Source organism: Pogoniulus pusillus, chromosome 24 (genome assembly GCF_015220805.1).
Source record: "Pogoniulus pusillus isolate bPogPus1 chromosome 24, bPogPus1.pri, whole genome shotgun sequence".
Classification (NCBI taxonomy): Eukaryota; Metazoa; Chordata; class Aves; order Piciformes; family Lybiidae; genus Pogoniulus; species Pogoniulus pusillus.
In genome coordinates, this window is record NC_087287.1 from 3,627,460 (window position 1) to 3,650,359 (window position 22,900).

Genomic DNA, 22,900 nt, shown 5'->3' on the forward strand with positions numbered 1-22,900 from the left:
CCTTTTGCACAGCTGGGAAAAAGTCTTCTATCAGGAGGGAAGTGAAGGTTTTCCTTTTTAGTTCAGCTTTTCTTTTTCACATCAGTCATGCTACCAGATGATGCATAGTGAAGAAGGTGGAGATTGCAGTCATAGAATCATAGAGTCAACCGGGTTGACTCCAAGATCATCCAGTCCAACCTAGCACCCATCCCTACCCAGTCAACCAGACCATGGCACTAAGTGTCTCATCCAAGCTTTTCTTGAACACCTCCAGGCACAGCAACTCCACCACCTCCCTGGGCAGCCCATTCCAATGCCAATCACTCTCTCTGACAACAACTCCCTCCTAACATCCAGCCTAGACCTGCCCTGGCACAGCTTCAGGCTGTGTCCCCTTCTTCTGCTGCTGGCTGCCTGGCAGCAGAGCCCAACCCCACCTGGCTACAGCCTCCCTGCAGGCAGCTGCAGGCAGCAATGAGCTCTGCCCTGAGCCTCCTCTGCTGCAGGCTGCACACCCCCAGCTCCCTCAGCCTCTCCTCACAGGGCTCTGCTCCAGGCCCCTCCCCAGCTTTGGCGCCCTCCTGTGGACACCTTCGAGCACCTCAGCATCTCTCTGCAATGGAGGAGCCCAGAACTGGACACAGCACTCCAGGGGTGGCCTGAGCAGTGCTGAGCACAGGGACACAAGAACCTCCCTTGTCCTGCTGCCCACACTGCTCCTGAGCCAGCCCAGGATGCCATTGGCTCTGCTGCCCACCTGGGCACTGCTGCCTCCTCTGCAGCTCCTCTCTGCCAGCACCCCCAGCACCCTCTCTGCCTGCCTGCTCTCAGCCACTCTGGCCCCAGCCTGTAGTGCTGCTTGGGGTTGTTGTGGTCAAAGTGCAGAACCCTGCACTTGGCCTTGTTGAGTTCAGTGCGAGTTTGTCGACACTTGCATTAGGTTTACTGTGTGGTGCTGGTGGTGCTTTTCTCTCTGTCTCTTTTTTGGGTCTGTTTCTGTTGTAAGCAAGGACATTCTGTGGGATATTCTGCATTTATCTTTCCTCCTAGGTCCTTGCTTTGCTCCGTGGTCCAGAGAGGGTTCTTGGTCTGATCTCTCTCCCCATCAAAAACTGGGATCCTGAAGTGGCTGAGAAGGGCAGAAGCAGCCACAGGTGGGGATGGCTTCTCCCATCCCTTCCTTCCTCTTCAAACCTATACCTAATGTTAAACCCATCCGCGGCCAGGGCGAAGGTCGTAGCGCGGTGATAAGGAGCAACTAACCCAGCCTGGCTCTCGGCAGGGCTTTTCGCAAGGGAATAAACCTTCCCTTCGGTCCGAGAGCCGCCCCGGAGCCGAGCCCGGCGTGCCCGGGGGCGGGCCGCAGCGAGCAGGCGTTGGCCGCGGGGCCGCCCTCAGCCACTGCGAGCGCAGCCCAGCTGGGCCGCGCCCTTCCGCGGGGGCGGCAGCGGTGGCCGCGCCGCGGCGGCGGGAGGGCAGGTAAGGGGGGCCGGGCCGGGCCGGGCCGGGCTGTCCTGGGCAGAGAAGGCGGCGGCGAGGCCCCTGCTGAGCCGGGCTGGGCCGGGGGAGCAGCTGCTAGTGCGGCCGCTGCCGGCCGTAGCGCCCGTGCCAAGGCGTCCTGCGCGCTTCGCCCGGGGCAGAGCAGGCTGGCATGTGGCGCTGGCGGCCGCTGCCGCTGCCGAGCCTGCCGGTGTAAGCGAGCTGCTTTGGTGACGCTGAGCGAGGCGGAGAGGGGCTGCAGCCCGCCTCCCGAACCGAGTCTGCGGGCGGGGTGTGCTGCTGGCTCTGCGTTACGCAGTGCTGCGCAGCCCTGACGGGGTGCCAGTGTGCGGAGGTGTCCCGCATGGTACCGCTGTGGTTGGCTCTGCTGTAGTCCTGCGTAATGACACCAGCCAGGGGCTTCCCTGCAGAGCCCTTTTGGCACGCTTGGGCTCAGGTACAGTTCAGCTTCGCAGTCAAAGCCACTCTAGTCTGCATTCTCCCTTTCCTGCAGTTCGAGTTAGTTTTTGTCTCGGGCAGCGTTTGTCAAATAGGAATCCTCAGTTCAAACTCACAGGCTCACAGGATGTCAGAGGTCGGAAGGGACCCAAAGAGATCATCGAGTCCAGCCCCCCTGCCAGAGCAGGACCACACCATCTAGCTCAGGGCACACAGGAACACATCCAGACAGGGCTGGAAAGGCTCCAGAGAAGGAGAACTTTTCAGGCACTTCTGTAGTTCTCTGTGGTTTTATCGCTTCGTGTTAGATTTGGCTACGTCCTACATGGATCTGATTACATCGACCAACCTCTGACGCAGCAGAATAGCCTTTAAGGTGTTGAGGTTTAACCCCAGCCAGCAACTAAGCTCCATGCAGCACCTTGCTCACTCCCCAGCCCCCCTGCCCAGTGGGATAGGGGAGAGAATCAGAGAAGGGAAAAAAAAGTTCAGCTCATAGCTTGAGATAGGAACAGTTTAGTAATTGAAATAAAATTGTAATAGTAATTGCAATTGTAATGAAGAGGAAGATAACAAAAAGAGAGAAATAAGCCTGTTGCTTGCTGCCTGGGATAGGACAAGGAGCATGTAGGTTGCAGCACAGGAGGTTCCAACTCAACACAAGGGGGAACTTCTTCATTTGGAGGGTCATGGAGCTCTGGCACAGGCTCCCCAGAGAGGTTGTGGAGTCTCCTTCTCTGGAGCCTTTCCAGGCCTGTCTGGATGTGTTCCTGTGTGACCTGAGCTAGGCTCTGTGGTCCTGCTCTGGCAGAAGGGTTGGACTCTCTGGGTCCCTTGCACCCCCTGAGATCCTGTGATCCTGCGAAGAACAAGTGATGCATAGTGCAGCTGCTCACCACTCACTAGCTAGTGGCCATGCAGCAATCACCCCCTGGTCACCTGCCCCTGTTTGTATGCTGAGCTAGGTACCAGGAGGGGAGAATCATCCTGAAATGGTCAGGAAAAGCCTGCATGGGGCACTTAGTGCTGTGTTCTGGTTGACTGGATAGGGCTGGGTGCTAGGTTGGTCTGGATGAGCTTGGAGCTCTCTTCCAACCTGGTTGACTCTATGATTCTGCAGTACTGACTGTGATAAACTGTTCTTCATGTGGTGTTTTAGGAACTCCATGAAGGTGTTCTCCTTCCAACGATTTCACTGCAGCCAAAATGTGGAGGGCAGTGGCTAGTGTCCTGCCAAGGGCCAAAGTCCCTGGAGGCAGGGTGTGCTGCCTGCTGCTGGCACAGAAGGGCAGGAGCCTGCTTACCCGGAGCACTCAGCACTGCTGGCAGAGCCCTGCTTTGGGGTTCCACACCACTCAGCTGCTCAGTATGAAAGCCTTGATACAGAAGGTGGAAGCTCTGGACAAGGGCCACTTTGTCCGTGTGGAGTGGGAGGACGGGAGTGAGAGCCACTACCCCTGCGTCTGGCTGAGGGACAACTGCCAGTGTCCCCGCTGCTTCCTGCGCTCGGCTGGGGCACGCAGGCTGCTCTTCGAGGACCTGGACGTGAACATCGTGGTGAAGGAAGTCACTCTGGCAGACAGGAAAAAGGTATTTGGAGCAGACTTTGATCTGCCCTCTGGTGAAACTTGTCTAGCAGCGCTTGTCAGTCTGTAAAATAGAGGCAGTTATGCTAACAACAAAGTTTTGAGGAGGGGCTGCTCTTTGGGGAGCTCAGATTTTCTCACTTTCAATTCATAGAGGGTTTTAGCTGGAAGGGAACCTTAAAGATCGTCTCATTCTAACCTCTCTGCCATGGGAGGGACACCTGCTGGTGCTTTACCATCATGTGATTGCTGGGAGTGATGTGAAGTGGGCACGACTACCTGCTGAGCAGCCTTGAAGTTGAGCTGAGGTGTGTGCTGCACCCAGCTCCATCAGTACATGGCAAGCCAAACCAAATGTTCCTTTGCCGTTTTTCTTTTTCTTTCAGGAACTGAAAAACAGAAACAAACCCAACACCTTCTTAGCATTCATTTGAAAGAGAGGAGACTTCAAAACTAGGAGAGAGATTACCCTTCTGGCACTTCATTTTTGCCTGTCTTTCTTTTGCTTTTTAGCAAGCTGTCAGATATTTTTGCTCTCTTCTGAGCTGTGGCGAAGTGCTCTCCCCAGTGACATGTGCCAGCTTCTGTGATTCTTCTCTTTCTATTAAGCACAGTTCTCACAGTGAAAGCAGGCCACACAAACCAGCAAATTAGGTCATGGCTTCGTGTGAAAATGACCCTTTATAAAAGGTCAGAATTTGGATGAAGTTCAGGTTGGATTTTCACTCTTTTTACCATCATGCTCCAGGGAAAGCATTTAGCATAGCATAGAATTTAGCATAGAATCAGTCAGGGATGGAAGGGACCACAAGGATCATCTAGTTCCAACCCCCCTGCCACGGGCAGGGACACATCTTACATCAATTTAAGCATCTCGCCCCAGAATTTAGCATCTCACCCCAAATTTAGCATCTCACCTCAATTTACAGCTTGCCTGCATTTTATATCTTACCCAAAAATTCAGCATCCTACCTCCATTTGATATCTCACCCCAAAATTTAGCATCCTACTTCAGTTTACATCTTATCTCCATTTTATATCTCACCCCAAAATTTAGCATCTTATCTCCATTTTAGATCTTATCCCAACTTAGCATCTTACCCCAAAATTTATCATCTTATCTCCATTTTATATCTCACCCCAAAATTTAGCATCCCACCCCGAAATTTAGCATCTTATCTCCATTTTATATCTTACCCCAATTTAACATCTTACCCCAAAATTTAGCATCCCACTCCAAAATTGATCATCTTATCTCCATTTTATATCTCACCCCAACATTTAGCATCTTATCTCCATTTTAGATCTTACTCCAACTTAGCATCCCACCCCAAAATTTAGCATTCTATCTCCATTTTATATCTTACCCCAAAATTTAACATCCTACCCTGAAATTTAGCATTCTATCTCCATTTTATATCTTACCCCAAAATTTATCATCATCTCCATTTTATATCTCACCCCAAACTTTAGCATCCCACCCCAAAATTTATCCTTATCTCCATTTTATATCTCACCCCAAAATTTAGCATCCCACCCCAAAATTTATCCTTATCTCCATTTTATATCTCACCCCAAACTTTAGCATCCCACCCCAAAATTTATCATCTCCATTTTATATCTCACCCCAAAATTTAGCATCCTACCCCAAAATTTATCCTTATCTCCATTTTATATCTCACCCCAAAATTTAGCATCCTACCCCAAAATTTATCCTTATCTCCATTTTATATCTCACCCCAAAATTTAGCCTCCTACCCCAAAATTTATCCTTATCTCCATTTTCTATCTCACCCCAGACTTTAGCATCCTACCCCAAAATTTATCATCTCCATTTTCTATCTCACCCCAAAATTTAGCATCCCACCCCAAAATTTGATATTACTGCTCTAAATATTCCAGTTTTTGGAATGACTAAAGAGTGTTTTTTTGGCTGGTTTAGTTGATGTGTGGGCTTTGTTCTAACGTTGCCCTTTGGTTTATGTTGGAAGGTCTCTATCACCTGGCCTGATGAGCACTCCAGTGACTATGAAGCTGAGTGGTTGAGGAAACGTTGCTTCTCTGAAAAAGCCAGAGCAGAAATGAGAGAAGATTTGTTTTTACCAGGTAGGAGTTAAAACAACACCTGTCATGCTTGTTTCAGATGAAAGTGTCTGTCACCTATAATCCTGGCTCAAAGTCCCTGCGTGAGGACCAGGTTACCCATCTGAAGCAGTGGCAGCTGCTCCTGGTGCTCGGTGCCAGGCTGCATATGCGCAACAGGAGCTCGCGGTTACCTTTTCCCTCTTCTAACCTCTGGAGCTGGGAATAGTTGGGTTGTGTTTACTTTCTTAAAAGCCTTTTCTCTCCAGAAAGGGCTAATAGGTGGCAAAATGAGCCTTGGGGATTGTCTATGTGACAGTACAAATGTGTATGTGCTGTTTAGAAATACCATTTGGAACTGGAATCAAAACATCTCCCCTTACCATGGCCTTCTGTTAAAGAATAACTGTGCAGCACAGCCGTGTCTAGTGCTGAAGTTCACATTGTGTTTGCTCTGTCTCCCCTGCTTACTGCAGTGGTTCATGAGCTGTCTTTTGGTCATGAAGCATTTTGTGCAGCTGGCAATGCAGCACTTATCCAGCACAGATCGCTCACCCTTCTGAGTCGGTAACTACAACCCCACCGAGTTCATCATGATGCACATCATCATTTCTGGGGCAGCTTTTGAGTTTGGGAGTGTGAAGCATGTGAAAACTTGGAGGATTTCTGCTGCTGCTCTTGACAGTGTTGCTGTGAGGCCTGCTGTTATAGATCTGTGTTCAGAGTTGCGGCTGTTTGAGCTGATTTCTAGCTCAGACACAAAAAAAATTCGGAACAGACAAACTCAGAAGTGGAAGCTCTGAGTGGAGAGGTGAACATTCTAGGGGTAGGCCATATAATGACAGCAATGGATAAGTTAGTGTCATTTCATTGGAGCATCAAGAGCTTTATGTCTGGAAGCACAGCTTAAACCTTCCATTTTTTGCTGCTTCTGCTGCACCTGCTGCTGTCTTCCACCGCCACTGTTTTGGCTGCTGCTGCTTTTGCTGCTTCGCCACCACTTGACCCCTTCCCCATCTTCCTTAAGGCTGCTATATTTCTCTAGTAGTTTATTCTCCTTATACTCTTATATTTACTTTAAACTCTAAGAAAACACAATTTCATTTTTCCTGACTTTCAAAAAAAATCCATGTAGTAGTGAGTTTATTCTGCCAGGAGTGGGAACCACTCTAACCTGGTACAAGAGTTCATAAAGTCATAGAATCAACCAGGTTGGAAGAGACCTCTAAGATCATCCAGTCCAACCTATCACTCAGCCCTATCCAATCAATTAGACCAATCAAGGCATTAGTCATTATTTCTACTGGGTCTTGAGAGATAATAATTTTAAGAGGAAGAAGTTAGAAGTATTTCTTTACTAAGAGTTTGCTCTTTTGAATTTTTCCAACCTGTATAGTAAGTGCTGGATAATTCCAAGTGTTTGTTGATGCATGCACACAGCCTGCAGGAACTCAGCAGAGGCCCTTTTGTGCAAACTCTGATGCTCCCTGGGGGTGTTTGAGGCCAGGTTGGATGAGGCCTTCAGCAGCCAAGTCAAACTGAGAGGTGTCCCTGCCCATGGCAGGGAGGTTGGAGTAGATGATCTCAAAGGTCCCTTCCAACAGAAGGCATTCTTTGGTTTTATAATTACTTCCCAACGTGGGGAAAATATTGCTGTGTTGAAATCCTGATATTCTTTTACTCCTTGGTTTATATGAGGAAGATGAGGAAAATACTTAGTAGCAAGGCAGCAAGAAGGATGAGGATGGAAAAGTTGAAGCTTCAGACGTTCCTTTAGTTCTCACATGGCTGGTTACCTGCACCACTCTGAAGTTTGTCTTTCAGAGGCTATCCTTGGCAGTTCCCACAGCATACCCAAAGCTATTTTAATGTCATAGCTTTTAACAGAGAAAAAGAAAACGTTCCTTTATTTCTTCCCCTCCCTGCCCCCATCTTTCAAGCCTGTGAAAGGCTGAGTTGAACGCACCAAAGCGGTGAGCAGCAGGCCACAGAGCAGTCTCCAAAGGGAATTTAATGAGGTGAGATGATTATCTCTCCTCAAGGATTGTGCTTTTTTCATGCTGTGAACACGTTGTGAACTTCAGCAGCTTGTCAGTCATGCTGCAGCTCCTTTGAAACACAGAGCATAAAAGGTGGTCTATGTGGAGAGCTTATGTTTGGGTAGGTGCAGTGTGTTTCTTGGACAGTCTCTGCCTGGCCTTAGCCAAAGGGGAGAGGAACTCTAGTGGCTGGAAATTCGCAGACTTTGCAGCAGTTGAGAACTGTAGTAACTATGTAGTGTCTGGCTTTGCTTTTTTCATCAGCACTTTGCATTTTCCACTTGCTGCCTGTATCTGGAAAGAGGAAACAGCCCTTGTTTCTGCCACCTAGTCCCCACTTCAGTTCCCCTGAGTTTTTTCCCAGGTAATGCATCTCTTGTTCTTCTCTGACAGCTGCTCCCACCCTTCAGTTCACATCTTTGCTCCTCTGGGGCTCAGCACAGAGAGTCTAATGAGAGCATAGGAACTGCTCAGCTCACCTTTCCTTCTTGTCTTTCTGCCCAGCTGACTGCATCACAGATACCTTCTGCGGCAGTGGAGGCACTTCCAGTGGTGAAGCTGTAGGAAAGTGTTAGCAAGTCTCCTTGTGGACTTGCATCTCAACAAGCTTAGAGAGGGAAGGGATTCACCAAAGGGTATTTGTGACATTGTCTCAGTCACCAAAATTAGAGCAATTAGACATTTTGATGGAATTTTTTCAAACTGCCCTGTCCCTCACCCAAGCACTGGAGCTTATTCACTGTGAAAGAGATATTTGGACAGTTCCATTTAAAAAATGTCTGTGGAGCATCTGTAAAGTGATATTTTTCCAGAGCTGGAAGCTGATGAGTTTCACAGGAATGGCAAAGGTACTTTCCTAACACATGAGCAACTTAGTTCCCAAACTGACATTTGAAATAATATAAGCTTGAAAAGTTCTCTGCTACACCAATGTAGAAACTGTGGCTTGGCTACACTGCTCTGGGCTCTTGATCTGTTTTTGTTGCATTGAAGCTCTCTCAAAGTTATTTTCAGCAGATGGTGCCATTGCAGACCTCAGCCCAAATGGCCAGAGTTTACCCAAATCAAAAATGGAATGCTTCTGTAGAGAGGTGGGAAGTGGCTTCAGTGGTGGAGAGCTCCTGTGTCTGTGCTTGAGGATGAAATGTGGTTCATGGCCATGGGCAAAGGAAACTGAAACAAGTGGCCACCAGTTATTTGTGCTGGGACAGTGTCCTGAGCTCTGATGCTAAACCACCTAAGTGCTTGTTGTTGTCTATTCTTTCCCTTTCAGAGCACCAGTACTGGGGCTCAGACCTGCAGCTTCCCAAAATGCCATTTGAAGAAGTCCTGTACAATGATGAAAGTGCCTACAAGTGGCTGTGCACCCTCAAGAAAGTGGGAATCGTGCTGCTGACAGGAGCTGCTGCTAGGGAGGGAGAGCTGCTTAAACTTGGCCACAGGATTGGCTTCCTGCGTCTCACTTTTTATGGGTGAGTTTGGCTTTTTAAGGTACTTGCTTTGCTGACTGCATGATCACTTCTAATGCCCTCCACTTCAGTTTGTTTGACTTACTTTATAGGTTAATTTATTAAAACAAGATAAATGTGGGGTTTTTTTCTCTGCATGTTAGAAAATGTGGTGTCCACTGTTATTCTGTATGAGAGTCATGGAATGGCTTAGGTTGGAAGGGACCTTAGAAATCATCTACTCTAACCTCTCCAGCATGGTCAGGGATGCCTGTCAGCTAGACTTGGCTACTCCAAGGCCTCATCCAGCCTGGCCTTGAGCACCTCCAGGGAGAAGGCATCCACAACCTCCCTGGGCAGCCTATTCCAGTGTCTCACCACCCTCATACTGAAGTTCTTCCTGAGATCCAGTCTAAACCTGTTCTTGCTCAGCTTAAAACTATGACTCCTTATCCTCTCTGTAGACAGCCTTATGAAAAGTCCCTCTCCAGCCTTCCTGTAGGATCTCTTCAGGTACTGGAAGGCAGCTCTGAAGTCCTTCTGAGCACTTCTCCAGGCTGAGCACCCCCAGATCCTTCAGCCTATCCGCATAGCAGAGGTACTCCAGCCCTTGGATCATCTTTGTGGCCTTTCTCTGGACTTGCCCAAACACCTCTGGATGCAGTATTGAAGGTGGAGTCTCAGCAGAGGAGAGCAAAGGTGCAGAATGCCTTCTGTTGCCCTGCTGGCCACACTCCTCTTAATGGAGCCCAGCCTGAGAAGATTGCTTTCCTGTCACAGCAGGCTATGCAAAGGAGAGCAGCAGTAACATTAGCTGCTGAGAGAGAGAAAAAGGCTTTGCACAGACCACAGTGCAGCTCTGAAAACAAGAGTGCTTGGTCCAGTGCTACAGGTCAGGCACAGCTATAAAGGGGTGGGATGGACACAACACACTGTGCGTAGTGCAGAGCCAAGCGTTCTGGGGAGGGAACCAGAACTGTTGAGCACACCTTCTTCTTCAAACTAAGTTGCCAACTTCCAAAGAGAAAGTAGCTGCACACACAAAGGCAGCCTGCTCTGGAGTTCAGAGCCAGGCTCAATGAATTGATTTGGGGCTTTCATCTTGGGTTTCAGTTCTGCAGTTCAGGGGTCAGATGCTGCTTGGCAGTCTCCTCGATGCACTGCAAAGATGCCTTTGTGAAGGCTGTGCAGCAAGAGTGTGCCCATTCTAACCTAACACTTGCAGTAATACAGGGCTGAGCTGCCAGAGCTGCACAGCACAATGATCCTGCCAAGGAGGTGTGCAAGATGAATTTCTTACCTAAACAGAGGAACCTTGACCCAAAGCTTGAGCCATTAAATGAATACTTTTCTGCCCCCACCTTCAGGTTCTTTTGGCAATGAATGGAGTCTGTGGGAAACATTTTACAGAAGCAAATATTTTGTGTGGATGGTTTGCAGGCAAAACTGGCACAGTGCTGCTGAGCTCTGACTTCTTGGTGCATTTTCTTTTATCTCTGTTTAACAGGAGTTTCATTAAAGTCCAAGGCTATGCATGGACAGTTGGGTTGCAAAATACTACAGCTTCCCCATACTCAGTAGAGTTGCTCTCCACTTTGCTGCACAGCAAGTCTCTTTTCTCCCTAGGCACATGAGCACATCTAGAGGCACACATGCTACAGCCTGAGATCTTCAGCAACATGTAGCTACTGTTTCCCCATAGTGTTGTTGTTAGTGGTGACTGGTTTGGTTTGTTTTGGGTTTCTTTTTAAATCATAGAATGGTTTGTGTTTGCAGGGACCTCCAAAGGTCATCTAGTCCAACCCTGCAGTCAGCAAGGACATCCTGCACTAGATCAGACTACTCAGAACCTTGTTGAGCCTGACCTTGAGCATGGAGCCTCAACTACCTCCCTGAGCAACCTGTTGTGGTGTTCCAGCATCCTCATGGTGCAGAACTTGTTGCTCACATCCAATCTAAGTCTTCTCTAATCTCAGACCATTCCCCCTTGTTCTTTCACTGCAGGCCTTTGAAAACAGTCCCTTTCCAGCCTTCTTTTAGCCCCCTTAGTTGCTCTAAGGTCTCCCTTGAGCCTTCTCTTCTCCAGGCTGAGCAACTCCAGCTACCTCAGCCTGTCATTGTAGCAGAGGTGTTCCAAACCCCTGATCATCTTTCTGGCCTTCCTCTGGATTCACTCCATCAGCTCCACATCCTTCCTGTGTAGAGGCTCTTGAGGCCATATTTTTCTCCCTTGTGAACTAAAAAAAAGATGCAAGGAAGATCATGCATCAACTTTGTGTTGTTACCCGTAGTGGTTAAAGAAACTACCCATGAAGTGTGTTTTAAAAATCAAGTCAGAGAACTAGTTTCAAACTTTTAGTACAGCTGTGTATGAAGTAGCAGTACCATGCTGAACAGCAGAAAAGAGTTAGGGAGCTGTATTCAAGCAGCTGAGTAACCCAGTGTTTGTTAACTATGTAATTCATCACATGATGTCTGCTTTTGGCTGATTGTGTGATATTGAAGAGAGAGGCATTTCATAAGGGAAAAAAATCTTATTTCTTTACTTTGTACAACTGGAACCCAGCCTAAAAATAGTACAGGAGAGAAACGAGATCTTTCCCTCTAGTATCATTTCTCCTGCTTTAACCTGTTTCATTTGCAGCTGTAGTTATTGCAGTGCTTGGTCTCGTTGCTCTTACATTTTTCTTGCAACAACAGAAACTCCAGTGCTGGGCCCAGTCCTGTTCAACATCTTTATTGATGATCTGGACGAGGGGATTGGGTCCAGCAGCAGTGAGTTTGCAGATGACACCAAGCTAGGTGCAGGTATTGATCTGTTGGAGGGTAGGAGAGCCCTGCAGAGGGACCTAGAAGGGTTGGATGGGTGGGCAGAGGCCAATGGGATGAGACTGAACAAGGCCAAGTGCAGGGTTCTACACTTTGGCCACAACAACCCCAAGCAGCACTGCAGGCTGGGGCCAGAGTGGCTGAGAGCAGCCAGGAGGAAAGGGACCTGAGGGTACTGGTGGATAGGAGGCTGATGATGAGGCAGCAGTGTGCCCAGGTGGCCAAGAGAGCCAATGGCATCCTGGGCTGGCTCAGGAGCAGTGTGGCCAGTAGGACAAGGGAGGTTCTTGTGCCCCTGTACTCGACACTGCTCAGGCCACACCTTGAGTGCTGTGTACAGTTGTGGGCTCCTGAATTGAAGAGAGATGTTGAGGTGCTGGAAGGTGTCCAGAGAAGGGCAGTAAGGCTGGGGAGGGGCCCAGAATACAAACCTTGTGAGGAGAGGCTGAGGGAGCTGGGGGTGTGCAGCCTGCAGAAGAGGAGGTGCAGGGTGCAGGGCAGAGCTCACTGCTGTCTGTAGCTCCCTGAAGGGAGGCTGTAGCCAGGTGGGGTTGGTCTCTTCTGCCAGGCACCCAGCAACAGAACAAGGGGACAGAGTCTCAAGTTGTGCCAGGGCAGGTCTAGGCTGGATATTAGGAGGAAGTTCCTGGCAGAGAGAGTGATTGGCATTGGAATGGGCTGCCCAGGGAGGTGGTGGAGTGGCCGTGGCTGGAGGTGTTGAAGCCAAGCCTGGCTGGGGCACTTAGTGCCATGGTCTGGTTGGTTGGGCAGGGCTGGGTGCTAGGTTGGGCTGGCTGAGCTTGGAGCTCTCTTCCAACCTGGTTGATTCTATGATTCTATTCCACTGAGTTCTCAGTCTTAAGGACAGACTTAGAGCAGCATTTTGCAGCCCCTCAACTCTAAAGCAGGAGTTAATTTCTTACTGGCATCTAATTCTGAGGTGGCTTTTACAACTGTAATAAAATAATAACTTGGGGTAATTCCCATGCTGTTTCACTAGCAGCCAAATGCAAAGCCTACCAAATACTAGAACTCAAAGGATAAAATTGGACTTGGCAAGCTTGCCAAATAAAACATTACCTCAACAGGGCCATGAATTTTAAACTGAAATGTAACAGCAATGAATATTGCCCTGACACGTGGGAAAACAAAGGGCTTTTTTTTTGCCTAGGTGTCTGTGTGGTGCCTGCTACCTAAAATGTCATTGCTGTAAAAAAGTGGAAGCCTTCTCAGTGTCAGCCACATAACAACAGCAAGGATTTGCACTCTTTCAAATTAACCTTTGTCTTTACATTATGGTGGCACAGCTCCATTAACAAGGTCTCCAGTCACCCCCCAAGTCGTTTCTGCAGCTTCTGATGCCCTAGACCTTGTGCTCCTTCCCTCCAACAGCCAAACCATCTGCACCTCCCAGAGGGCTTCAACTGGAAAAGAAGCTCCCAAATCTCTTATGAATGAGACTTAGATTTTTAAATGAAGTGCAAGACCAAATGATTCAAGTGTAGCTTTGGTTCTTAGTGCAGTGGGTTTGTCAGACAGAGGATGTGGCAGGCAGGCTGCTTTTCTGCCTGGGGAGGCAGAACCCACGTTACCACTTACAGCTGCCTGGTGCCAAATTTCCTCCTCTGTCAACCAGCCTGAGCAGCTGATCTTGAAATCTGACCCTGATTACTAAACCACAAACCATTCCACCTCCCTTTGCTCTCCTTAAAGGCCAGGAGTCTTCTGACATTCCCCACATCTTCTCTTCCTTCTTGTGCATGACTGAGCTGATAATTCAGCCCGGGTGAGACATGGACATAGTAAGGATGATTTTTTTTCACATTCAACACTCAGCTCACGATGAACATCCCTGACTTGGAGTCAGCAGCTTGAGCTCCTTGTGTGGAAGGACAGCTCCTGGGAACCAGCTCCCCTTGCCCAGCATAGGAGCACAACACCACAGACCACTTCAGCAAAACCTGAGAAGGATCTTACAAAGTACCAGCCCAGCATATTGCTTCTAAATGAGACAGTGCAAATGTGCTCCATTGGTTTGGAACTGTCAAGTGACACCTGAGCCACTGAAATTACAGACACAGTGAAGCTAGCTGCCTTCCACACCAATGACAAGGATGAGAGAGGAGGCTATTTTGGGGGGCTGTGAAATGGGAACTAAGGAAGTGTGGTTGAGATTATCATACTTGAATACTGAAGTCATATGCTGAGGAATATGTGCCACAGCAAATAATAAAAACCATTTCTTGCAGGCACATTTGCAAATGTTCAAGGGGGGGGTTTCCCCCTGGCAATTTCAGAAGTGTAGTCCTAGCAGTTAGCATATTTGTGCAGTGAATACCACTTACAGAACACAAGTGTTTATCTGCTGTGTATAAATCATGTGGGGTTGCATGTTCTTTTCTGTCCCAGCTCTGATTAAGACGTAAGGCTAGCCACGTATCATCTCAGACACGAGGTGTTTGCTCAGTAGGATTTCACAAGGGTAAAATGAGTTTCATACTTAGTTTTAAATCACTTTTACTCCTGTGATTAAACAGCTTGCATCTGGTGACTGAGACTTCTCCAGACTAATGTCTGAGTCTGCACTGTGCATCTACTGGGGACTGTCTTCAGTCATGTGAACTCTGACCAAAGAAAACGTGTGCTGCTTGGTCTCGAGTTCTCCTGCATGCTCTGTTCACTTGAAGCAGAATTTGACTCTGCTGCCAAGTGATGTATTCATTCATGTCTTTCTCATGCAGCTAAGGTTGTTTTTTTTCCTCCTGCAGTTCCAAGTGAACTTTGCTGCTGAATTTTGCCAAATTTCAGGATAGAAAGCTTGTGAAACAATTAATGGGGTTAGTTCTCAGAGCAGCAGTGTAAGGGAGGGCTTGGTCATTATGAAGAAGTTCTGTCAGGGTTGGGAGAGCACTGGAACAGGTTGCCCAGGGAGGTGATGGAGGTGTCAGTCCTGGAGATAGTCAAGGTGAGGTCTGATGTGGCTCTGAGCAACCGAATCTTGTTGGGGGTATCCCTGACTGCACGGGGGCTGGACTAGATGACCTTTAAAGATCCCTTCCAACCCAATGTGTTCTCTTTATGAAGCTACAAAGTCTTTCATGAAGACATTTTCCTCTAGCAGCAAGACTTCAAGTTAGAGGAAGGTTTCCCCTGCTAAGGATACTGCACTGGGGGCAGAGGTCTCTTGGGATGTTTAAATTTCTAGCTTGACTCTCTGACTGCTGAAACAACTCCTGCTTGCTGGGGTTGGGGGACACTGCTAAACTGTTCTCTGGGTTTGCCAAAGACAGGATGACTGTTTCCTACTGTGATTTCACAGTTTCAGTATGTACTGTCTGGCATGCTGGCTGGCTGTTTTAACATGTTTTCTCTTTTCCCTTTCATTATAAAGACCAACTTGGCAAGTGCAAGACAAAGCAGATGCTAACAATGTGGCTTATACAACTGGGAAGCTGTGTTTTCACACTGATTACCCTGCTCTGCAGCATCCACCCGGGGTAAGGTGAATCTACTGACCTTAGCACAGCACCAGAGAGGAAAGGGAAGTGTTCCTGCAGTTAGTGTTCAGGGGCTCCACATTTTGTCTTAAAAGAGCAATGTAAAAAAAGCCCCAACAATGTATTAATGTGCATATAAAACCCTAAAACCACATGGGAATGCACTGGATAGGTGATGATGTAGGCACCGTCCCTGGAGGTCTTCAGGAAAAGCCTGCCTGAGGCACTTAGTGCCATGGTCTAGTTGACTGGCTAGGGCTGGGTGCTAGGTTGGACTGGATCATCTTGGAGGTCTCTTCCAACCTGGTTGATTCTATGTATGTTCTGCATAACAAGCTCATTATAATCCCATGATTGTAAATTATGGAGAATATGACCAGGTGTAAAAAACAAAGCCATTAGGGCATGTGCCTTTGGTACTGCTTTTGCTACATTCAAAAAGCCAGGTGCCTAAATGCTGTAGTGACATTGTAGGGGGTCATCTGCTCACCTCAGGAGGGGAACATGTTGGAAGAAACAGGATTGAGATGTTATATTCTGTTTTCTGTGAACTGGTTGAAGTAAGACACCTTTTTAATCTTTCCTCATAGAAGCAAAAAGGGTATTCTGTAAAGCTGGACAACATGCACAGAAACTGTGTTTTCACCTAGTCCCTATCCTATCAAAGTCTAGTCCAGGTAGTTCACCAAGGAACTGGAAAGTCATGGCAGCTACCTAACAAATGTCACCCTGGAACAGTTTTTGGTTTAAAAAACCTTCACTTCTACTGTTGTGAAGTACTTCATATGTCTGTGGTTGCTGTCATTAAACAAAAAGCCAGTGTGGTTTCTCCACAAGGAAGTACCAAATATTTCACACTGACAGCACCTTTTCAAATCATTTTTACATACTGTTTGTCAATGCAGAGTAAGAATGGAATTCTTCATTGATAAAATGGAATTCTTCTTTAACAGAATGGGATTCTTCATTGATAGAATGGAATTCTTCTTTAATAGAATGGAATTCTTCATTGATAGAATGGAAATCTTCTGTAATAGAATGGAATTCTTCATTAATAGAATGGAATTCTTCATTAATAGAATGGAATTCTTCTTTAATAGAATGGAAATCTTCATTGATAGAATGGAAATCTTCTGTAATAGAATGGAATTCTTCATTGATAGAATGGAATTCTTCATTAATAGAATGGAATTCTTTAATAGAATGGGATTCTTCATTGATAGAATGGAAATCTTCTGTAATAGAATGGAATTCTTCATTAATAGAATGGAATTCTTCTTTAATAGAATGGAATTCTTCATTGATAGAATGGAAATCTTCATTAATAGAATGGAATTCTTCTTTAATAGAATGGAATTCTTCATTGATAGAATGGAAATCTTCATTAATAGAATGGAATTCTGTAATAGAATGGAATTCTTCATTAATAAAATGGAATTCTTCATTAGTAGAATCATAGAATGGTATGGGTAGGAAGGGACCTCCAAAGGTCATCTAAGTCCACCCAACCCCTTTGCAGTCAGCAAGGGACATTCTCCACTAGATCAGGTTGCTCAGAGCCTTGTCAAGCCTGGCATTGAATATCTCCAGGGATGGGGCCTCAACTACCTCCTTGGGCATCCTGTCCCAGTGTTCCACAGACCCAGTGTGTCCATAGGCTCGCTAGGTCTGCTGCTCTCTGTTACTGCCACCTTTCCTCCTCTGCGGGCAGAGAATTCACAGCAGGCTTTGTTTCTGCAAGAGAAAGCCAGTCCTCCTTGTTGAGATAAGACTGCAATGCATTTGAAATTGTTTGATGCTGCAAAGAGCAGCTAAGAAGCAAGAGCAGTGCTTTGCATTTGGCTTGCATATTGGAAGCATTTGAAGATGTCTCAAATGGGATGGAAGTGTGAACATGCTACTTTGATTTTCTGCCTTTGTGACAGTGGTGGCAGGGTGCTGTGAAGCTGCAGGATTGGGAACTCAGCCTTTCACTGAGAAAAACAAAAAAACCAGAACCACAGATATGAAGGACCTGATAGTGATGAAGTATTAAATATGCAAGCTAATCCTTTTCCTAATGAGCTGTAAATTCATTCCAGGTTCAGTTTCTCCACTGTATAAAGCAAACAGCTGCAGGAGGGGAAAGTGAAGTTGTAGATGGGTTTCACGTATGCAGCAAGCTGAAGGAGCAAAATCCTCAGGCCTATCAGATCCTGTCCTCTACCGCTGTAGACTATACAGATGTTGGAGTCGACTTCTGTGAGTTTGCCGTGCAATGTAAACAAAGGATTATAGAGTAAGTAGCGTCCGCGACGTCGGCAAAGCAAATCCCTGTTGCAGGATGGGTTTCGTGTTGGTGGGAGGAGGTCTGCTCCTGCCACCTTGTGGGGAAGCGCTGGTTTGACTTGGTCTGTAGTTTGGTGAGGGTTTGGGGACTGGTTTAGTTTTTACTTTCCAGTGTCTGGCTTGTTCTGTGCTTTGTCCCACCGCGGCATAGTTTTCCTTATTTGGTTTTTGCCACAGGCTAGTGAGAAGTGGTGGGAATTAGAGCAAACTCCTGGGTGCAGACACAGAGCACCAGCAGCTCAGCTGATGTACATCCGCAGTGTGCCAGTGAGAGGTCATTGTCTGAAGCACTGGATTAAGAACTATATACCATTACAAAAGATCAAATGTAAATGTTGATAACCTCTCCCGAATTTAAGAAGTTTATGATTCTATCACTGAGGAGCATAGAACTTTTTTTGAGCACATGGAACTGTCTACACTTCCTCCTGATTATCCCTTTTGCTACTTAGGTTAAGTTATCGAAAGCCAACCCAACAGCAGTCTGGACTTCACTGTAGAAACCTACTGAAATTCCAGCAGCAGAGTTTTAAGGTTGTTGTTTAACCATCTCAAAAGGCTTCAGTTAACAACACAAGACATTCCTTTCCTTCTCTGTTTCATAGTGTGGATGCCAGAGGCCAAGCAGTTCGCATCAATTATAATAATGCAACAAGAGACACAGTGTTTGACATCCCAGCTGAAAAAGTGAGGCCCTTTTATGCAGCCCTGAAGGAATTTAATGATTTATTAAACAGCACAGAGCACAAGTTTACTTACAAGCTGAAACCAGGTCAGTAAGTTGCTTCTCCTCACAATGATTTTTCAGGCTTTCCTAACAGTCATAGCACTTGAGTGTGGTGAGCACTGGTACTGAGAGGAAATGTCAATCCTTCTATCACCTGTTTCATTTCCTACTGCATCCTTACTTTTTTCTCATGGATTTCTTTTGCCATTGTTACACTAAGGATTTTTTTTCTTAGAAGGCAGGGAAGGAAGAGAGGCTGTTGCTTGGTGCAGTGTATCTTTAAACCACATCAACTTCCCCCACCGTACAGGAAATTGTAACTTGTCATAACAATAGCACCACAGATGGAAAATATCATTAGAATCCTGGAATGGTTTGGGTTGGAAGGGACCTCCAAAGGTCATCTAGTCCGACCCCTTTGCAGTCAGCAGGGGCATCCTCCACTAGATCAGGTTGCTCAGAGACTTGTCAAGCCTGACCTTGAATAGCTGCAGGCACAGGGGACTCAACTACCTCCCTCGGCAACCTGTTGCAGCGTTCCTTCAGCCTCATGGTAAAGAACTTGCTGCCAACAGCCAATCTAAATCTCCTCTCATTTCAAGCCATTGCCCTCCATCCTATCGTGTATAAATAGCTGTGCCATCCTAGCTCGGTGTCTTTTCACTAGGTGATACTCAGTCACAGCCTTTCTGCTCTCATCCATCTGATGCAGAGTGCAGACACTAAGCCAAACGACACAACTTTCTTTCTGACACTTTGCTTTGTGCTGGCTGCAGGAGTCACAGAACAGCTAGAGGATGACAGAGATGCATAATGTGGGTAACACCGAGGGAGGCTGAGCAGTGCTGTGGGGAGTTGAGTTATTGTCTGCTCAGACACCAAATGCCAGCACAATGCTGGATGAATTACCACAGGCTACTGCTGCCGTGCTGCTTGTTCTGGGTGGCCCATGCAAGACATCTGGAGGCAGCTTTGCAGAGGCACCAAGTGCTGTTAACTTCATCTGGAGTTGTGCAGGGCTGTCTTTTGATCAAGCAGCAGAAATGCCCTCCACTCTTGGAATGCCAGTCTGTGCATATATTTAGCTGCTTTGGCCTTAATCTCTCTTCATTCTCCAGCTATGAATAGTTCCTTGTCTCTCAAGAGATGTTACAGAAGTAAATTCATTAGTGTCTCTGCCTGCTTCGTGATGTCTTTGAAATGTCTGTGAGGAAATGAATCTCTCTTAGGAACATGCAACAAAATAATGCATGAAATCACATCACAAATGGTAAACCAAAGGATCTCACTTCCCATTCATACCATCCAGCCCAGCAGTTAAGGCACCAAAATGGTGGTAGAGGGGAAGGGAGAAGGAGAGACAGACTAAACTGTTATTTAATTAGAGATTAATCATAATGGTGGCACAGAAGAGGTTTAAAATAGAATGGCAGGCTGGCCTTAACTGTGTGATCTCCTGCCCTTCACTGGCTTGGTTTTGTTCTCATGAACATCTCTGAACAGATCTAGTAGTGCAGGATGTGTGTAGTACAAATAGTACCAGACTGATCAAATGAAAATCATCCTTCTGGCTTCTACCAGCTTTACCCTTCCTGCTGCAGTCACCTTTCCCCTCAGGGCCTGTTCTTCTCAGCATGGACTCCCCTACCCCTCTGCCACTAAACTCTAGTGATACAAGAAAAGCTGCAGAGGTCAAAAGGGACCTACTGCCTCTGATTGAGAATCACAGAATCACAGAATGTCAGGGGCTGGAAGGGCCCTCGAAAGATCAATCTCTAGTAGGAACATCCCAAGTGGTAAACCCAAGTATCTCACTTTCCATTCCAACCATCCATCCCTAAATTCAAGTGGCTGGGTCGCTGCTGTCTCCCGCCACGCTGCTTGAAGTGCTTGCTGGGTGGTGGTGGGACCCTGCCTCCAGCTGCTGGGGGGAGCCGTGAGCGGCCAAGCGCTGAGCGGCCAAGCGCTGAGCGGCCACGCGCTGAGCGGCCAAGCGCTGAGCGGCCGCGCTCTGTTGGCAGGAGACGTGGTGACGATGGACAACTGGCGCGTGCTGCACGGGCGGCAGAGCTACCCGCCGGGGGCAGAGCTGACTCGGCACCTGGAGGGCGCCTACGCCGACTGGGACGTGGTCATGTCGCGGCTCCGGCTCCTCAGGAGGAGGGTCCTCGGCAGGGACTGAGCTTCCTTCAACTCGAGTGAACAAAGCCCACAGTGTCTAACCTCACAACCAACAGCTGCTTAGTGTGTGTTCAGAAACTAATACAGCTTCATAGATTCACAGAATGGCTTAGGTTGGAAGGGACCTTAAGGATCATCCAGTTCTAAACCCCCTGCCGTGGACACCTCCCACTAGATCAGGTCGCTCACAGTCTCTTCCAGCCTGGCCTTGAACATCTCCAGGAAGGAGGCATCCACAACCTCCCTGGGCCACCTGTGCCAGTGTCTCCCCACCCTCACTGTAAAGAATGTCTTCCTAATCTCCAGTCTAAATCTGCCCTCCTCAAGCCCATTAGGCTCAGGCTGTATTGATAAAGGAGGTGAGCAGGTAACATATTGTGCTCTGCTCTTGTATTCGTGCTTGCTTGCTGCTGCCATCGCTCTCTGCTTCTGGCAGCGTTTTGCCTCACTGCATCCTGCCATGCTTGACAGCATCATGCTTTGCTAAGCTATAAGACAACTCTGCTGAAGAGTAAGAAACCCTGATGCTTTGGGCATGGACTGCCTAGAAACTTCCTGCCTTGAGTTTACCAGGAGTAGGCACCAAATACTTTCACGCAATAGGCCTGTGTAGCCAGCACGACTAAGACTGCACACTAGAAGACATCCTGCCTATACCTGCCAAGACAAGGAGCCCTGGAGGGGACACAGACATCATCCAGAGGAGCCAGAATAAGGTCAGAGATCATCTGCCTCCTTTCTCCAGCATCCTGTGAAGCCTGGGAAGAGTCAGAAAGCTCAGCAGCTGACAAGACACCAACAGAACCCTCTGCAAGTACTGTCTGAAGCTGTAGCTAGTCCCTGAGAATCACCAGACTAATGCTTTGTGAGTAAATACCTAAAGCCTCTTGTAATTCACTAATTGTCTTCTACCATAAGCAAATAGGAGTTCCTGAGTCCTTCTAGTGGGCAAGTGGTAAAACTGACCACAGGAACCTTCTCTTTTCAGTTCAATCGAGTTAGTGTTTGCATTATTGCTAGTGATTTGTTCTAGATCCAGTTATTCCTTTATGTAAGCCTTTCCATAGCCATGCAGAGAACCAAGTCTGGGGGAGGTGAGACTCCTAAATATCAAAATTAATAAATAATCCTTTTCTCTTTTTTTTTAACTCCCACCTTGCATTCATTATTACCCTCTCCATTACACACACCCAGATATTGAAGTCAGTAGTGTTAGCTGCAACCCATTTGTGAATATGATTCATTAGACCTGGGTCCATTCAGGTTTGGCTCAGGGAGATGGTAAAGACTGAGACACAGGAAGAGCACAAAAATTCCCTTTAAGAAAGGCACACTAAAGTCCTCAACCAAACAAAAATCTAACTCACACCAAAACTAAAAAGGAAACCAAAGGGCAGCTGCTCATAACAGACATTACAGTCTAGACAAGGCAATTGTCAGGGCCAGGGAACCAGATACATCCCTTGTAGGAAATCACCCTAGCATCACACTTCAAAACACAGACATGGGCAGCTCTATGGGATGTTTCTGGCTGAAAGCAGTTGCAGCACTGGGCAAGGGATGAGATCTAAGAAGAGAGTGAGGGCATTTTGCAGCCACCCATCCCACACTGGGTGCTGTCAGGACCAAGTTGTGGGCAGGAGGGTGCACAAGGGAAGGGAGAGGCGTAACTCCCAATCTCCTGCAGCTTCTCCTGTGGGCTAGTGCTGGGGAGCTGAAGCAACAAACAAGCTACTGTTTTCCCTGGCTATTTAAAAGGCTCTTCAGTAGAGCCATGGCAAGTCAGAGTGGCCTCAGGGCTGCTCTGCACTTTGTCAAGGGCATCTGGTCAACCAAGGGCGTAGGAGCTGCTTTTTGGGTGATTTGTAGGGTAGAAGCTGGTTGAACTAATCTAGCAAACCATATTTAAAGTCAAATGTTAGGTACTTTTAATGACCTTTCCTTTTCTTTTAACATGCAGAAGTGCCAAATAACTTGAAAGCAGGCAGAGGTTTTTCTTTGTTGCCTTGCCATGGTGCATGCCTTTCCCCATTAGCTCAAGCAGAACAAGGCAAGAGGTCTAAACATGTGGAGAGCAGAGCATGGTTTCTCTATCATCCTTTCTTTCCAAGCAGTCACTTAGATCAATAACTCCTCGTGTTGGCAATAACGGAGCTGTGCTTCCCTTTCAAGTTATTTCTGGAAGCATTCAACACAGCAAAGATCACAGAGCAATGGCCATGGAGAAGATACAGCAATCTTCAGTGTCGTGCTCAATTTCTGA

The 22,900-nt window shown here is 47.3% G+C and overlaps 1 protein-coding gene across 1 annotated transcript; it reads left to right on the forward strand.

The window, feature by feature from the left end:
* The first annotated feature begins 1,377 nt into the window (after positions 1–1,377).
* On the forward strand, positions 1,378–21,789 carry BBOX1 (gamma-butyrobetaine hydroxylase 1). Its single transcript, XM_064163935.1, has 8 exons — positions 1,378–1,461; positions 3,080–3,510; positions 5,498–5,612; positions 8,901–9,099; positions 15,296–15,401; positions 17,483–17,679; positions 18,335–18,501; positions 20,478–21,789. The coding sequence occupies exons 2-8, from the start codon at positions 3,127–3,129 to the stop codon at positions 20,636–20,638; spliced, it is 1,329 nt and encodes a 442-aa protein (XP_064020005.1). The 5' UTR covers positions 1,378–1,461; positions 3,080–3,126; the 3' UTR covers positions 20,639–21,789.
* Positions 21,790–22,900: the final 1,111 nt, after the last annotated feature.

Bases quoted from the DNA above. Each gene is read 5' to 3' on its own strand.
- BBOX1 (XM_064163935.1), top strand. From the start codon at position 3,127: ATGTGGAGGGCAGTGGCTAGTGTCCTGCCAAGGGCCAAAGTCCCTGGA. The intron at 3,511-5,497 runs GTATTTGGAGCA...TTATGTTGGAAG, and splicing joins CTCTGGCAGACAGGAAAAAG to GTCTCTATCACCTGGCCTGA. The intron at 18,502-20,477 runs GTCAGTAAGTTG...CTCTGTTGGCAG, and splicing joins TACTTACAAGCTGAAACCAG to GAGACGTGGTGACGATGGAC.